Raw genomic sequence first — 12,656 nt, 5'->3', positions numbered from 1 at the left:
GAGGTAGGATTAAGTGGATAACTGCAGTGACTTCATAGCAGTTGAACATACATGCTATAATAGTTTCTCATTTATTGCTTTCCGTGGGAAATAGTTAATTTTAAGGTCTAGTTTTCAATGTGTAAACACTACCTTTATACGTTACGTTACAAAACAATTGGGAAAGGTCGTGAACTATTTTTTTCTGGACTAAACTGCCCCCCTTCCATTTCCTCCAATAGGCTGCTAAATTTGACTGCTATTTTATTTTTTATTTTTATTTTTTTAAAGATTTTATTTATTTATTCATGAGAGACACAGAGAGAGAGAGAGGCAGAGACACAGGCAGAGGGAGAAGCTGGCTCCATGCAGGAAGCCCGACATGGGACTCAATCCCAGGTCTCTTGATCAGCTAAATCGCTGAGTCACCCGGGCTGCCCTTGACTTGCTATTTTATTTTATTTTATTTTATTTTATTTTATTTTATTTTATTTTATTTTATTTTATTTTTTTATTTATGATAGTCACAGAGAGAGAGAGAGAGAGAGAGAGAGAGAGAGATAGAGAGAGGCAGAGGGAGAAGCAGGCTCCATGCACCGGGAGCCCGACGTGGGATTCCATCCCGGGTCTCCAGGATCGCGCCCTGGGCCAAAGGCAGGCGCCAAACCGCTGCGCCACCCAGGGATCCCTTGACTTGCTATTTTAATTGGAATATTCATATACCATAAATATAGATTGTTTTTATAGCTGATTTGATTTGGATGTTGTCCTTTTCCAAATTTCTTCAAAGAGTTATGCTTGCCTCATAGTTGTGACTCTGTATCTTGGAGACTAGAAGATTTTATCTGTTAGATATGCTGATACTAGAGGAATCATGGTATACCTCTTTAATCAGTTTTTTATTGGTCCTTACTTTATTCAGGAAAATACTCTTTCAGGATTTCAGACATGTTTAAAAAAAGCTGAATATCAATACATACTATACAATGTTAGAAGTAAAAAAGAAAACATTTCCTGTGTCTTATTAATCAAAATAGAATATGTGTATACACTTGTCTAAAAATATTTAATGCTTTTCCCGCAATTTCAGATATACTATAAAAAGTTGAATATAAACATTTTCTCATCTTACTAAATATTAAGGTGAATAAATATGTAAAAATATTTTTTCCAGGACTCAAGTTTATCATAAAAAATTGAGTATAAACTTACAACACATGCATGAAGTTTCTTATTTTACTAAAAACCCAGAGACAGGACAGCTCTGCATTATTTCATTAGCCCAAAAATGTCAGGAGTGCAGGTAATTCCCATCTATCTGCTGTGCCAATCTTAGCCTCTCACCGCATCTGACAGCAACATGGGCCACAATTCCAGGTATCGCACAGACATATAGTCATGCATCCTGTAATGTAAGAGGACTATTTCCTATTTTGTTAGGAAAGAAAACTTAAAGCATACGTGCAGACTTTTGCTCAGGTCTTCTATGGCTAGGAATGCAAAGCAGATGCAAAGCAAACTAGGAGAGCAAAACCTAGACTTTAGATGGGCAACAGGCAGTGCTCCTGGTAAAGGGAGCATGAATAGGCACCCAACAGTGTCTGCCACAATACTGCCTCATTTCTTTAAAATTTCCTTTTTATAGTTACATTTTCTCTCATTAACGATGCTTGAGGATTTTTTTCCCCCATCCCAATATGTTTTCAAGGTTTTCGTTTTGTTTTGTTTGGCTTTGCTCTCTTAATTTGTTAGCTTCTCTACACACTAGAGCCGAATGCTTCTTCATTCACGCTTTCGTTCCTCTTACTTCAACAAGTGTTTACAGGGAACCTATTAAAACCGGCAGTTCACCAAGTACAGTGAACTGGCAATGAATCATGGCCATTAATTGTCCACATTTTCTACATATATTAAAAGAAGTCAATTTTCCTAGGAATAGCTTTGTCGCAGCCTACAAATTTCAACATATAGTTGTCTCTTTGTCATTCTTTCTGAATTATAACTTGCCTTATTTCCTTTCCCCTAGTGAGGCAAGAGGGCAAGATGAATGAAAGCTTCAGTTTTTAATTTTTCTCCAGAAGGAATTACCTGATATTCAATAAAAAGATGATGTAAAATGTTTCTATAGTCACTACACACATAAGGCTTTTCTCTAATATGATTTCTATCCACAAATATGAAAATAAAAGCAGTTCTTGTTTAATACACTTTAAATATGAGCCACAGTATGTAGTATGTAATTATTTAATCTTCAAAATACTAACAAGATGGGGCTGATATTGCTAATTTATAAGTGAGAAAGTTTAGACCCAGTTAAGTAATTTGCCCTATAAGGCAAGTAAAGACTGAATATTGGTTAAATCCTTTCTTACTCTGCTTCAGTTCCATTTTAGAGGATGAGCTTACAAATAGGACAGAAGAATCTGCTGCATTTTTAACATTCCTGTAGCCTTCCTCAAGTATGAATTATGAGATGAATAACTTGTTAGCTAAAGCAAATTGGTCTCCTATATTTATAACATTTATATTTTAATGAACCCTCTGATTTCCCACAAGGCAAATGACCCTGATGTTGAGAAACATTTGTACAACTGTCTGACACATTAACTGCCTTCCAAAGCCTCCCCACTTTCCTTACATTCAGGGAGTTTTCTCACTTTTATACCAATTGAATCCTGATGTTCAATAAATTTTGGAATATAAATAAAACCCTCTCAATCCCTAACATTTATAAAGTATCTCAGCAGTAACACATATCAGATAAATTCCAGCCCTCAAATAAAGTCCATAGTGTGAACTCCGATATTGTTATTTTCAAAGGTTTTCCCACATTCCTTAAAAATCAGAGGTTTTTGTGTTTTACTAGTATGACATTGCAGAGGTCAGTAACATTTTGAGCCTTCCCACATGACTTCATTCACTCCGCTTTCCTGTATGAATTCTCTGATGTTTACTAAGATGTGAGCCACGAATAAAGGCCTTCCCACATTGCTTACATTTGTAAGGTTTCTCACCAGTATGAATTTTCAGGTGTCGATTAAGTTCTGAGCCACGACCAAAGGCTTTCCCGCATTCCTTACACTTATAGGGCTTTTCACCACTATGACTCCTTTCATGATGAATAAGTTCTGACTTTCGAATAAAAGCCTTCCCACATTCCTTACATTTATGGGGTCTCTCACCAGTGTGAACTTTTTGATGTCGAATAAGTTCTGTGCTACAAGTAAAGGCCATTCTACATTCCCTACATTTATAGGGTTTCTCACCAGCGTGAGCTCTCTGATGGCGAGTAAGTTCTGAGCCACGACGAAAGGCCTTCCCACATTCTTTACATTTATATGGTTTCTCACCAGTATGAACACTCTGATGTCGAATAAGATGTGAATCAGAGATGAAAGCTTTCCCACATTCCTTACATTTATGAGGTTTCTCACCAGTATGAATTCTTTGATGTAGACTTAGTTGTGAGGCACAACTATATACTTTCCCACATTCCTTACATTCATAACGTCTTTCACCAGTATGAATTATCTGATGAAGACTAAGTTGAGTGTCATAACGAAAAGCTTTCCCACATTCATTACATTTATGGGGTTTCTCACCAGTATGAATTCTCTGATGTCGAAGAAGGTGTGAAGGACGGGTAAAGGCTTTCCCACATTCCTTACATTCATAGTATTTCTCATCAGTATGAATTCTCTGATGTAAATTAAGTTGTGAGGTAGATGGAAAAGCCTTCCCACACTCCTTACATTTATAGGGTTTCTCACCTATGTGGATCTTTTGATGTTTACTAAGTTGTGTACTAGAATGAAAGCCTTTCCCACATTCCTTACATTTATGAGGTTTCTCACCAGTATTAATGCTCTGAGGTTTAGGTTTAGTAATTTCAGAGCCATGGATAAAGGCACATTTCTTGTTTTCTTTACTTTTTTTGCTTTCATGAATTCTCCGATGTTTAATCAAGTTTGACCTACTACTAAAGACTTTCCCACACTCTCCACATTTAGGGTCTTTTTCCTTATTATGATTTCTTTCATATTGAATATGGTGTGATTGGCACCTGAAAGTTTCCTTACATCCCTTGCATTCATAGGTTTTCCCTCTACTATGAATTGTCTGAGGTACACTTTGAACTGTGCTCTGAATGGCAGCAGACCTTTCTTCAGAGGTTATGACAGCCTGTCTGAAATGTCCCTCCTGTTGTCTCTCCAAGTGGCATTTGATTTCTCTGTTATCTCTGACCCTAGTGCACTCAAGGTCAGAACTTGTAAGTCTTTTTATCTTCATGTGCAATGATTTAATTTCATTACTGTGCTCCTTGGAAAATAAATTCTTGGTTTCTCTTCTGGACTCCCAATCTGTAAGATAACAAGAAAGAAAATGGGAAGTATTTTCACGTGGCAGGAGACAGGAAAGTTCTAAGGTAGAAATGGCAAACTAAAAATACTAGTGAATAAACAGCTCCTAAACACAGCACTTTCTGAAATTTGAAAAAAAGCCTAGGATGTGGAGGGTGGGGGATGAGAATAGAGAAAATGAGGGGAGCTTGTGAAGAAGTAGTTCTTCACCTCTGGTGAAATTTGGAATTAGCTGAGGAACGTTACAAATATGATGTCCAGGAACCACTGCAGACGAACTAAATGAAAATCGTTCTTTCTTTTTCTTTTTTTTTTCTTTTTTTTTTAATATTTTATTTATTTATTCACGAGAGACACACATAGAGAGGCAGAGACATAGGCAGAGGGAGAAGCAAATTCCCTGCAGGGAGCCTGATGGGGGACTCGATCCCAGGACCCCAAATCAGGACCTGAGCCAAAAGCAGATGCTGAAATACTGAGCCACCCAGGCACTCACTAAATGAGAATCTAAAGGAGTAGGACATTCTAACAGCAAGTCCTCTCATCTCTACCTTCAAAATATATCCAGATTTTGACTACTTCTACCAGTATCTCTACTACCTTGTCCAAAGCCATCTCTCACCAAGTTAACACACTTTCTTAACAGGGCTCCTTACTTTCATTCTTGCCCTCTTAATATCCCACACCTAAGACAGAAGCCAGAGTGTTCTTGTTAAGTAAGCTAGATTAGGCTTTTCTTCTGCCCCAGTTTCCACTGGATTTCCACTGGTACAGAGTAAAAGTCAAAGTCCTTATAGGCCTACAAAACCCTCCCTAAACCTGTCTTACACTACCTCTTTCTGACCTCATAGCAGATCTTCTCCCTTTAACTGATTCTGCTCCAGCTCTTGACCAACTGGATGTTCTTCAAACCTGTGAAGCACACTACTCCTTCAGAATCTCTGCCTGTAAAGAACTTCCATATTAATACGGCTTGTTCAAGTACTTCATTCTGACCTCTACTCAAACATGAGACCACTCTTTACAAAACAGGGGGGGCCTCATTACTCTACTTACTGCATTTTTTTGCAGTGCATTTATCATCACATATCATCTATTTCCCCAACATTATTATGAGAACTTTCAAATATACAGAAAAATTAAAAGAACTGAGACAGTGAACACCCATATTCCCATACCTAGATTCTATTAATAAACATTTGGCTCTTGCCTCATCATGTATCTTTCTCTCTCTACATCCATCCATCTTGCAGACATCAGTATACTTTACCTCTAAACTCTAAGATATTATACTTTAACTTGTTTACTTCTGTATTGCCTATCTGTCCTTCAGTGTATCTGCAGAGTAAATACTATTTCATGAATTGGCATTTTTATTAATCTTTCTCAGGGATTCAGAGGCAACTCAAAGTGTGGGACTCCCTGTTTAAACACAGTACATCCCATCTGTACTTGTAATAAAATACAAAATTCCTCACTAGACCTGCAAAACTCTGCATTATTTGAACCCTGCTTCTCTAGTCACCTTCATTTTAAGATGCTCTCACCTTCACTCACTATGTACCTACTCTACTGGCTTCCAATGAACTATCATGGCAATTACGTTCTCATCTTAGACTCTATTAGGAAATGCTTTGTCTGCCATGAATGCTCTGCTCCAGAATCCCTGCATGGCCAGTTTCTTTCATTGTAAATATCTTAATTTTCTGTCAAGTACCCTGTTTTTTTGCCTTCGTAATTTTTTTTCTTAATTCTGGAATTACACATTTATTAATTTATCTATTGATATTTCTCCCAAAGTAGCCTAGAACTACCATAATACTTATGTCACTCACCATGATATAATCAATCCCTAGCACATAGTTCAATTAATGTTAACTAAACTAATTGCCAGATTAAGGATATTCCAGTGCAAATAAAGGTAGACATGCTAAAGATAATGACATTACAACAGTGAGAATCAGAGTAATCACTTCGTGTTTTTAATTATTTAATAGGTGAGGGAACTGTCTTCCTACCTCTGCTTCTTCACAGCTTCACTGCCCTCTCCACAGCACTTCCTATGCACATGGCAGTAATGCATAAACAAGCCAGCATCATTAGAATATATTTGTACATGTGCTTATACTAGTCTCCTAGAAGATTGTTAACTTTACACGACAATGGAATTGTTTTATGTAATTCTAAAAAAATTCTAATGGAAACTGAGGACACTATGGCAACCATTTATGACAAGTTATATGATGTGAGAAAGAGCAAAGATCCAGGCTGCTTGGGTGTGAATCCTAGTTCCATGACTTGCTAGTTGTATGACATTGGACAGTTACTTAACTACTACTCAGAAATCAAGGAGGCTGGGCAGCCCCGGTGGCACAGCGGTTTGGCGCCACCTGCGGCCCGGGGTGTGGTCCTGGAGACCCGGGATCCAGTCCTGCATCGGGCTCCCTGCATGGAGCCTGCTTCTCCCTCTGCCTGTGTCTCTGCCTCTCTCTCTCTGTCTCTATGAATAAATAAATAAAATCTTAAAAAAAAAAAAAGAAATCAAAGAGGCTGAGACACAAGGAGATACTTCGTGTAAGTTGTCACAGCTTGTGCAGGCACCCTGCTGCTTAGGATAGTCTCTTTGTTCTTGCTAAAGTCCAGAGTAGTTGGACCAGCCAAAAGCAAGTTGCAGAAAAGATAAACAGTTGGAAAATCTAGAGAGATGAATAAACTTAGAACAACTGGTAAGAAGATTCTTCTGTGATTAATGTATGATCTATATCTGCGATCTAATGATAATGCCACTTACACTGGGGATGCTACAAGGTTATACTTCAGAGAGGGGCACTAAAAGCAAGAACTATATAATGACTGGTAAAATGATTTTGGCCTTTTATGCTGTATGGGAAGTTTGGCCCTTTATGCTGTATGGGAAGTTCCAGACATCAGATGTCAGAAAATACTGTAATTTTAGGGATCCCTGGGTGGCGCAGCGGTTTGGCGCCTGCCTTTGGCCCAGGGCGCGATCCTGGAGACCCGGGATCAAATCCCACGTCAGGCTCCCGGTGCATGGAGCCTGCTTCTCCCTCTGCCTGTGTCTCTGCCTCTCTCTCTCTCTGTGACTATCATAAATAAATAAAAATAAAATAAAATGTTAAAAAAAATACTGTAATTTTAAATATTTTGGAAAAACAATCTTGTAGAAAAGAAAAACTGTAAAAAGCATGGATTTGAATAATAAATTTGGACCTTAAAAGAATGCTCAAATCAAAAAGTAACATCCATCAAGGATGCTCCCATTGCTCCTATCCTGCACAATCACTGATCACTGTTATAAAATCATTCCTCTAAATTGATCTTCAGTCTCTCCGCTTTCCCTACTCCATGATCTCATTCTAGTGCAAGGCCAAATCATCTGGACTTCCCAAACAGGCTCCTACCAAGTTTCACCATTTTTACTCATGAATCCTCTGATTCAGTCTCTAAGGGACAGCTGGAGAGAGGTCTTAGAAATCAAATTCAATCACGTTCCTATCTTGTTTAAAACCTTCAATGGTTGCCAAGTGTCCTCAGGAAAAAAAATCCAACCTCCTAGGCTTACTGCAAAGGCCCTGCATGAAATGGACCTCCATTCAGATTTTCCAGGACATCCACCCAAGACTCTCGCCTTAAGGCCTTCACTGAATAGATTCTTCTACCTTGGTAGAGCAGTCCCACCATACTGCCCAGATCCTTCTACTCCTCCTTCCAGCTTCGTATCATTTGTCATGATCTGAAAAATCTTACCAGTCTGATAATATTGCCCCTAATATTTTCTCACAATACTGCCTTACCTATAACCATCTTCCCTAAATAGACCCCTCATTTCTCTGGCCATTATACAGGCTAGGTTTCTAAAAAAAGAAAACTTGCAAGGTAATCAGTGATTAGGGATTTAAAACAGCCCTTAAGTTTTCTGCAGACTGCTGGTGAGACTGGCTCTTCCTGGCCTGAACACTGCTCATGAATTCAAGAAAGGGCCAGAAAGGACCCCAAATCTTAAACTATAATCACACTTGGCCTCTCTCTCCATCAGACACATCATTCCCAGGAGGGGCCTGTGACTAAGACAAGGTCAATTTCTTCTCTACAAGGTCAATTGAATCTAATTCCAGCAGGCCTAGCATCCTTCCTGACCCTAGCTACTTCCTAGGTTATTCATCATTACCTTTTGTTTCCATCCAGTGTTCTGTAGCATTCTTTTGATTTTTTATTTTTTTATTTATTTTATTTATTTATTTATTTTTTTTTGTAGCATTCTTTTTATACAATCAAAACAACACTGACTCTTAAAGCTATATATCTGGCTTTTATTCAACTAAGCATATAGCATTGTTTTAAAAATACTTTATAAATATATAAGATTTTGTATCCCAATTGTGGTTGTGGTTATATGTATCTGCATGTGACATAAAATTTCACAGTAATCTATACCAAATAAAATAAAATAAAAATAAAAAAGGAGTATATTAGAAAATCGGTGGAATCTGAATAAAGTCTTTGTAGAGTTTCGTTACTACTATTGTGCCAACATCAATTTCCTAGTTTTGACAGTGTACTAGGATTAGGTAAGATGTTATCATTAGGGAAAGCTGAGTGAAGGGTACAAGTAACCTCTGTACTATTGTTGTAACTCCTTTGAGTCTTAAATTATTTCAAAATAAAAAGCTAAAAAGAAATGGTAACAGCTATAAGCATGTATGTACCTAATAAGAGAGCCCCAAAGTACATGAAGCAAAAACAGAATTGAAGAAAAAAAGATGCTTCAACAAACTGAAGACTTCAATGCTCCATTTTCAATAATGGATAGATTAGCTAACCAGAAGATCAACAAGGAAACAGAAAACAACATACTCATCAAAGAAGAAATCACAAGAGAAATCAGAAAATGCTTTGAGTTGGGTGAAAGAAAAACATACCAAAAGTTATGGGGTATAGTTAAAACAGATCATAAAGGGAAATTTACAGCTAAAATGCCTATTAAAAAACAAAAAACAAAAAACCCAAGAAAAATCTCAACTCAGATTATGGAACTAGATAAAGAGAGAAGAGATAAAGAGAACTAGATACCAAAGATACCAGAAGGAAGAAAATAATAAAGACTACAGTAGAGATGAACAAAACAGAAAAATAGGGAAATCAACATAACTCTAAGTTGGTTCTTTGAAAAAGATCAACAAAACTGGCAAACCTTTAGCTAGATTGACCAAGACAAAAAAAAAAGAAAGAAGACAAATACTGATATCAGGAATGAAAGAAGGACATCACTACCAACCTTACAGAAATAAAGAACTAGGGCTGGGTGTATGACTGCTTATGGGTATAGCGTATCATTTTGGGGTGATAAGAAGTTTCTAAATTTAGATTGTCGTCACAGTTGCAAAACTCTCTGACTATATTAAAAACCCCAAACAGTATATTTTAAATAAGTGAATTTTAGGATATGTGATTTATATCTCAATAGAGCTAGCTGCTTTAAAAAGTCAGGACAAAACTGGACACACAGTACAGGGAAAACAGTTATCTCATGGAAGGAAGAATGGGCTTCCTTCCTGAAATCAGAGGCAAATAAGACGGAGGATAGCAAGAGTGATAATGAAGTGAAAATTTGAGGCCTTATGCTGAAACAACCTTCTTTTTTTCTCTGGATCTCAGAATTTATCAGCAAGCTTTTCTTTTTTTTTTTTTTTTTTTTTAAAGATTTTATTTATTTATTCTTGAGAGATAGAAGGAGAGACAGAGCCAGAGACACAGGCAGAGACATAGCCAGAGGGAGAAGCAGGCTCCATGCACCGGGAGCCCGACGTGGGATTCGATCCCGGGTCTCCAGGATCGCGCCCTGGGCCAGAGGCAGGCGCCAAACCGCTGCGCCACCCAGGGATCCCTCAGCAAGCTTTTCTACCAATAACTCATATGTGCTGCCTTCTCAATGGCCCCTGAGTGACCACCAGTCATGGTCTTCCCCATAGGAGTCACCATCACTCACCTGGGCACCATTCTTTTGGTTCCTTACTCTTAACCATCCAGGGCTCCTTCTCCTGCTCCAGTAAGAATATCACATCTGGCTTAGAATCAAAAAGTCCTGCCCAAAAAAGAAAAAAAAAAAAAAAAAAAAAAAGACAAAGTTATGTTGTATGTGTACCAGAATTAAAATCATCCATGATTATTAAGAAAGAGTAAGTAGGTTAAGGGTCAATGGAAGGGATAAAAGTCAGAAGAACAATAAAAAACTGTCTAATGGAGCAGCCAATTCTAACTTCATGAGGGATAATCCCTTCTTTGGGAAGCAACAAGAATCATTAATTCTGCCAGACATTTGAGAAGCACTCATGAGAAATTCATAACAAAGAACATAAAATTCCGGAAGGCTAATTCTAAAATTGGGGGTGGGGGGGCACATAACTTACCCAGTGAGATCAGGTTGTTATAATTCTCCAACATTACATCTCGGTACAAACTCTTCTGAGCAGAGTGCAAGCATTCCCACTCTTTTTGAGAGAAGTAAATGGCGACATCTTTGAACCTGAAGCCCTGAAACCAAAGATCAATATGCTATTTGTGAAACTGATGGGTAAAATCTTTACAACTGAATGAAAAAGAAAATGGAGAAAGCAATTTAGTAAGGTAACAATATTGAGAAAATAGACTGTGCTGGGCCCTTTAACAGGGATGGTTCAGTGTGGAAATAAGAGTGATTGGAGTACACCATTCTTGGCACACACATCAAGCTTAAGCATGCCTGCAACTACAGAAGTAATCTCTTGGGCTCTACCTCTTCCATTATCCCCCCAGGTCTGGGAATAACCAAAGTTCAGACAACTGGTGTTTCTAAGTAAATAAAACTATACATGCAAGCACATGGCATACTCTATGTTCACCATACAACACCTGTGACTATCTCCTTTCTATTCTCCCAACAAAAAAAGACTTTTTAAAAGTCTGAATCACTCAAAAAGATCTTATAAAATTTCTATTTCTGAAAACAGGATCTGAATATAACTAGATGATTTATATGACGATTTACTTACAATTTAATAATTTCTTAAAAACTCATACCCATAAATATACCAGAATATTAAAGGCTGATCACTTTTCCATGTGATCAAAAATTCTAAAATAGGTATCATTTTTACCAGCTTGTATGACATTTCCATCTTATTTTGGGATACTAGTTTGCACAAGTTCTCTATCATTCTTTTGCAGTATGAGTCATTTCTTCTCAACAATTTATGCATCTGGTTATATTGTTCCTGTTCCCATAAATTGTCCTTGATCATACTCTCCTTGTTCCTGATCTGCCTGAACTGATGGAGGAGGATCCAGACTCACAATGATGTGACTCAAGATGAGCATAAAGAGAGAAGTTCAAAATGGACCCACTTATTGCTTTCTACCTGGCACAGACTTCTTGGAATATCACATAACTCCATACACTCAATCTATCATATCTCTATCGTATCCTCAGTCTTAAAAATCTCAAAAGAGTTACAGATATGGGCAAATACTGAGACTGCAAGTCAACATCAATTACCTGCTTGTCTAATTAGAAAACCCAAATTTGCAACCGGGGATCCCACTTAACCATTTCATAAAATGACCACTCTACCAAGGAAGGCATAAAATTTCTCGCAAGGATTTCCACTCCATCAGTATTCCTGATGAAAGGATATGCACTTAAGGAATGCCAAGTGGTTTTGCTGAATGAATACTGAGATACTTGGTAAACACAGGAGCACTTATGGGACAGCAGCCTTTGGTGGCATCACTCACTGGAAGAAGACCTGGAGAGCAGGTTAAGTTCCTTGGAGGAGCTTAGGGAAGCAGGAAGTTTTAGGAAAAAGAAATCCACTGTTCAAATCTTTCAAAATAAAAAATGCATTCAATGAAGGAGAGGAGAAATATAAATTCACATAAATAATGGCTTTTAGGGTTGCAAAAACAGATCATTTATTTCTTGGGTTCATCCTAGAGAAATACAGAGCTTGAGAAGGCAAAGGAGGAAGAAGCAAAAGCAGCCTTACTTGAGTCACCAGACTGACCTTGGAGTCCCCCCACAAAGGCGGAGAATGAATTTTCCTCCCCTTTCCTGTTTCAATCTTCCTGCCTTTTTTTTTTTTTTAAGATTTTATTTATTTATTCATGAGAGACAGAGAGAGAGAGGCAGAGACATAGGCAGAGGGAGAAGCAGGCTTCATGCAGGGAGCCTGACGTGGGACTTGATCCCAGGTCTCCAGGATCAGGCCCTGGGCTGAAGGCGGTGCTAAAACGCTGAGCCATCCAGGCTGCCCCAATCTT

At 38.0% G+C, this 12,656-nt stretch overlaps 1 protein-coding gene across 8 annotated transcripts in view; it reads right to left on the bottom strand.

Annotated features, from left to right (window-relative positions):
- Positions 1-581: 581 nt before the first annotated feature.
- Positions 582-12,656, bottom strand: part of ZNF568 (zinc finger protein 568) — an 82,798-nt gene continuing 70,723 nt past the window's right edge. For all 8 annotated transcript variants that reach the window (XM_041745846.1, XM_041745852.1, XM_041745850.1 and 5 more), the window contains 3 exons: positions 10,769-10,892; positions 10,348-10,443; positions 582-4,340 (listed from right to left, as the gene is read on the bottom strand). In XM_041745846.1, the coding sequence (XP_041601780.1) occupies positions 2,893-4,340; positions 10,348-10,443; positions 10,769-10,892 (1,668 nt within the window). In that variant the 3' untranslated portion in view covers positions 582-2,892. The remainder of the gene's footprint in view (positions 4,341-10,347; positions 10,444-10,768; positions 10,893-12,656) is intronic.

This window comes from Vulpes lagopus, chromosome 2 (genome assembly GCF_018345385.1).
Source record: "Vulpes lagopus strain Blue_001 chromosome 2, ASM1834538v1, whole genome shotgun sequence".
Classification (NCBI taxonomy): domain Eukaryota; kingdom Metazoa; phylum Chordata; class Mammalia; order Carnivora; family Canidae; genus Vulpes; species Vulpes lagopus.
Note: the sequence above shows the minus strand (reverse complement) of the source record. Positions and strands in the feature narration are given on the sequence as shown.